Below are 6,000 nucleotides of genomic sequence, written 5' to 3'. Positions count from 1 at the left end.
GTACCGCTGGCCTTCACTTGTATAATTAAGTTATTGCCTTGCCTTGTACCATGATATCTGCTGGTATTTTTTTTCTTAGGAAAAGAAATTTACGTCCAAATGAACTTCATCCAAAGATAGAATTTAATTCTAAAATGTACATTAAACTCTGTGAACAAAAACACCCCTGCATGTCTATTTGACACCCATTAAACTGAGATTAGGCTGCTTTCTTTTTGGTAATATTATTATTTCTTCACATATGACAATAAAATTATTTTAATTGATAATTTTTAGTCACTCACATGGCTTATTTTGAAATTTTATTATTTTTACAAGAATTTTTACCAATCTTTCTAATTTCAAGTTTAAATTTATATTGACTATTCTTTATTTTATGTCTAATTATTAAATAACATAATTAGTCGTACCCTCGGCCTCTTAAGCCCTTTCTCTTCCATCTCCACCGTGGGCAGCGGCATGGCAATCAATTCTTTCACTATCTCAGATCAGTAAATCAAGCTTGATATATATAACTTCAACGTGTGTTTTCTAAGGGTGAGTTTGGATGGGCGGTGCGTTTACGTGCGGTTAGTGTAAAAACAGCGGTGGCGGTGAGATTAGATACTGTAGCGATACAATAACGTGAGACAAAAAGTAAGCTAAACGTACCGCACCCAATCGCCCATCCAAACCCACCCTAAATCATCATTAGATCAATCCTTCCATTATTGCCATAACCATGAAAATGTCTGATGATACATTTGGATCCAATCTCATGTTAGCATGTAAATAAATGGGCATGCAGTAAGGGTAAAAGTGATGAAATAGTAGTAGTTTATGGAAAAATAACAGTGTCAATTTGCGAGTCAAGGAATAAATTAAGATTAAATACAAAGAATATTCCACTCATGTTACATCTTAATGACTAATATTATTTAATTTCATATATGGGAGCCAACTTAACCAAATACTACCATTTCTTTACTCATTTGTTTTGTATCGTAACATCCATCCTTTGCTTAGATCGACTAATACTGAGAACCTTAAAAGAATTTATAGCTATGAACAATACTAGAATTAGATAAAGATCTGAATGTGACGACTTCTTCACAAGCTTTCACAACTAGCTAGAGGGAAAGTGACACTACATCTTTTCTCCATGGACCTGCATATCAGACTTTTTTGAGACACTTGAGTTGGCTGGCCAAATTCCAAAAATTCCATCAAAATGTTCAATTACTGTCCTTTGGCTGGACAGTATTCTGACCGTATATACTTAGTAGGTAGAACCCCAAAACGAGAAAAATGTAGCTGATGTCGATGGATCACGTGGCAACTCTGGATCCCGGCACGAAATTAAGTTTATCAACTTCATCCCATACTAGCTTTGATGCTATTTCGTCGCACTCCGGAACATATTCCTGTTTTGTAAAGAAAACTACCACAGTCAAGTTAATTTTCATCAATCATTGCTTGAACAAGGAATGGTTTATGAAAGGGGAATTAAGGTACATATAATTCAAACATCCTATTCATGCTCATAAAACCGTTTGTATTTGCTCTTAATTGAACATATTTAGGCCAGCTTTACCTCTAGTTGTCTGACCAATTGCTTAGCAGTTGGGGCAGACAAGATAATGCGACGGGCAGTTGGCGAAATGAAGCCTTCATCAACGGCCTTATCAATGAAAGACAACAAAGAATTGTAATATCCATCCACATTCAATAGACCCACCTGCAAAAAGGGATAAATCTCTTTTTAAATTATTGGAGTAAAGTATAATATCCAAATGGATTTGTATCAACTTATAATATTAAATTATTGGGTTTCTCAAAGTGACCTAAGACGCAACAACAGATTGACCAACATTTTTGTATTGTTTTTTGTTTCTAGTTTTGAATAGTGGGTAAGAACCCCTTTCTCCCATTGGAAAGGAGATCTTGCAATCAATTCCCAAAATCTTATGCTATCTTTCCATGTGATGAATTCAATTGAAGCGCCACATGCATTGATTCTTAAGTTTTTCTTTCTAATCCATCATAATTTTTATCAGAAAATAAAACTAAATATCACGTCAACTTTTACCAAAAATACCTAACAAAACATTTACTACTCAAGGAACACGACAAATCAAACTCCTAGCATCTTGCTTGCAGACATGATACAAATATAAATGAACGTAAAACCAGTCAATCAAAGCTGAGTTCTACAAAATACAAAAACATGCATGACATCGAGAGAAAATAGGACTGGCTCACACTAATATATCTTAATCAAAGAGTTATCATTATTAGAGATCAAACTCTTATCTGTCTTCCACCAAATCATTAAATTCAATGATTGAGATAACTAAACAAACCGATTTGTATTTCGTACAGGCTTACGATGGATCCCAAGTTGCGCCCATGTAATTACTTCCAGTAGTTCTTCAAGGGTTCCATAGCCACCTGAAATTTAGTTATAGGAAAGATTACATATTTTCATGTAAGCATAAACTGCGGTTCTAATTGCATTTCTAACAAATTATACATATGTATGATGTCGAAATCGATGGATTAACCAATAACAAGTAATACCAGGAAGCGCAATGAAGGCGTCAGCCTGTCGTGCCATTTCGGCTTTTCTTTGGTGCATATCAGATACAGCTCTTACTTCTCCAACAGTCTCACCAATAATCTGCAGCAAACTTGTGTAAATAAATGAATGCTTTCATTGGAAATTGTTAACAGATACTCGGATATAATTGCAAACAACTCGGAACAAGTTGAAGATTAGATCCAAAGGCAAAAAAAACATACCACTGTGGGCATCAAAGTTCTTGGAATAACACTGCAAGCAAAATCCAACAACCATGGATGAGTATCATTCCAGAGACTATAATAGAGTAAATCTTACAACAAAAGTTAAATGTTTTTACAAGCGACACCAAAGTCGATTTTTTAACGTAAGAAATGCATTTTAGTTATGTAAAAGAAGCGGCTTTCCAATCTAGTGACTGCAAATTAAAAAAAGTTACAAAGACTGTAGAGTGTACAACTTTAAAACGAAATATAATTGAAAGTTGGTGTACAATTGTAAGGATCAAAAGAGATTCACTTTTCCCAAACCGCCAAAGCTTATGAAAAAGGCAGCCTTTGTAAGAACTTTAAGTAAAGGAACTTTTAGATTCTAGCAGGATGTACGAGATAGACCATGTTCCTTTCTGCACAAATCCATTTTGGCCACTTAAAACTTTTTTACTTTTTCAATAAAAAAATAGGATAAATCAATTCTTTTCTCTCTGCTCTGGACTGGACCAGCATTTGATCCCATGATGTCTGCCTTCGTTAAGAAACCCACTGCCGTAGAGAATTTAGAGAAAAATTTGCATGGTTCAAGGGGAAAAAGACTCTCTTAAAATATCAACACTGGAACCCCATTTCGAAATCCCAAAAAAACACAAATTTCATTACCAATGATGTTTAGTAAGAGAGATAAAGAAAACAAACCCTAGAACATGGCGCCCACCATCATGAACTGCCTGAGAAACAAGACCCATCAATCCCACGCTTCCACCTCCATATACCAAATCAATCCTTCTCTCCACCTTCATAATCCAAAACAACAACAATTTTCACTTAATAAATTGAAAAACAACCCCCCCATAAACACGTGTCACGATGACATAAACGTTAATTTTTTTTATTTATTTGTCCATACAAGAATTAAGGATGGGAACTAGGAAGCATTAAGACATTGAAAAAACAAATAGAAAAGGTTGAGTGGAAAGAGGGAATGATATATTTTCATGGAACCCCATAAACAAAAATCATGGAGGTTTTCTTGTAGAAATGCCAAAGAGAAGAACACGCTCAAGGAGTCATTATATCAAAGCAAGCACGTTTGTTTCTCTTGGGAAAAGCAGCAAACTATGATTATTTATTATTAATATTATTTTTTTCTTATGCTTATTAATGTTGCTGTACTATTTTCATCTTCATATGGTTCTTAAGAAAGTGAAATGAAAGAGAAGGATCATGCAAGAAGGCTGCTCAACTGACAGGCAGGTTACAGCGAGCAATGCCTATTTCTCTCTCTCTCTCTCTCTCTCTCATGCCAAACATAAACCCTAAACCTCCTCTCCTTGTACAGCTAATCCCCCATCTACAATCATAAGCGCACGTCGAAGGCTTGATTGTTTCAACTACTAACGGTCAAAGAAAGAGAATAGCAAACAATTCATATAAGAAAATTTCATTTTAGGCATCCAAAACGAATATTCTAGCTTAAGATATTTACAGTTTTCCACTAATGAAGAAGAAACCGGTATGTTAAAAGCAAAACTTCCATTGAATCAGATTTTGTAGTAAACAAAGAAATAATTCCATGTTGGAATTAACATCTAAGTTTGAGATGGAAAAATACTGGAATATAGTTTTTAAAAAAATGGTCCCAAATCGAAGTTGTGTTAAATTTTCAGGAAATGCACTTCCTCAGAAGCTGTTGAACTGTAGAAACGAAACTAAAAAAGAAGAAGAAGATAAGATTAAATATCCCAGAGGCAGAAAGAAGAGGAAAGAAAGTAAGAAATTTTTGATAGTTTTATAAATTACCAGTTCCTTGCCTAACTCCACAGCAGCTTCTTGGTAGCTAGCTTTCTTCCCTGAACTGCTTCCACAAAACACACAAATCCTTTTAAACCTGGACTTTGTCTCTTCCATCTTCCCTTCTTTCTCTTAACTCTCTTATTTTTTCTAACAATGAGAAGGATGTCCTTTGAAGAAGGTTGGGAAATGAGAACAAGGTGAGTATTTGTTTATATAGACGAGGGAGGAAAATGGAAATATGTTCCCAAAAATGCCGCATTGAATTCTATATTTTCAGTTTCTTCTAGAAAAATAGTACAAAAAAGTAATCTCAGTCATCACGTATAAACACCCTTTAATCAATTTCTGTTTACTTTAGGGGTTTCTTTTTTATTTCTTTGGAAGGTAGAAAATATTATTTTTATTATGGAGAGCGACAGGGATCATTATTGTATTAATGCAACAAAATAAACTCCAAGTGGGAACTTTATTACAAATTAGACATTACACTGTTACCCACTAGTTCTCAAAGAATGTCTTTTTTGTGGCTTGGTTTGGTTGATCAAACCAACAATATTATATGGAATAATGGATGATTTATATCACATTAACATACAATCATTCATTAGTTCCATAAAAATATGTTTACCTTTTTATTTAATTCTCATTCAAACAATACAATCAAATAAAAATAAATTTGTTGTAAATTAGGAATATAGGTTGAAATTTTGATTATTTAGAAAAATAGATCAATTTTTAGAGATGTAGTAAAAATACGTACTAGGAAAAACGCTTTTCTAAAATCTTAATTTCTCTAGTTAGATAGTTGAGTATTATTGTTTTCATCCTTAAGTCCCGAGTTAGATTACTATCTCAAGTTTTTTTGTTTTCATGTTGTTAGTTTCAAACTTTTTTTATTTTTAATTAATATTTTAATTAATAAATATTTTATTTATAAAATAAAATAATAATTGTGTAATTATATAATAAAATATATATTATATATATCATTATGTTTATAATTTTTTAATTAATAACTCCTTTATTTATATAAATAAATTAATAAATATGTAAGTATATGATATAATATATTTTTATATTTATCATTATGTTAAATATATTTATTTTTAAAAACACCGACTAATTTTTTATATTTTTATTTATATATAATTTTATATGTCAAATATTTATTTTCTCCACCTACATTATGGGTATGGTGATTTTAATATTATAAAATCAAATAATTATTTTTAATATCATTATTTTTCACCTACATTGTGAGTATGATAAATTATAATATTAGAAAATCAATTAATTATTTCAAATATCATTATTTTTAATAAATATATTTTTATTCAATCCATATCATGGGTGGTAAATTTTAGTATTATATATTTCGTATGTGTATTTGAAATAATTATTATTTTTATAATATTAGAATTTACCCACAAT

The 6,000-nt window shown here is 31.8% G+C and overlaps 1 protein-coding gene across 1 annotated transcript; it reads right to left on the bottom strand.

Moving 5' to 3' along the window:
• Positions 1-941: 941 nt before the first annotated feature.
• Positions 942-4,771, bottom strand: LOC105799632 (cytokinin riboside 5'-monophosphate phosphoribohydrolase LOG7). Its single transcript, XM_012630302.2, has 7 exons — positions 4,576-4,771; positions 3,472-3,569; positions 2,782-2,812; positions 2,560-2,659; positions 2,360-2,430; positions 1,574-1,717; positions 942-1,403 (listed from the first exon to the last, which is right to left on the bottom strand). The coding sequence occupies exons 1-7, from the start codon at positions 4,681-4,683 to the stop codon at positions 1,308-1,310; spliced, it is 648 nt and encodes a 215-aa protein (XP_012485756.1). The 5' UTR covers positions 4,684-4,771; the 3' UTR covers positions 942-1,307.
• Positions 4,772-6,000: the final 1,229 nt, after the last annotated feature.

This window comes from Gossypium raimondii, chromosome 9, assembly GCF_025698545.1.
Source record: "Gossypium raimondii isolate GPD5lz chromosome 9, ASM2569854v1, whole genome shotgun sequence".
NCBI lineage: Eukaryota > Viridiplantae > Streptophyta > Magnoliopsida > Malvales > Malvaceae > Gossypium > Gossypium raimondii.
The sequence above is the reverse complement of the archived record's forward strand: the minus strand, read 5'-3'. Positions and strand labels throughout refer to the sequence as shown.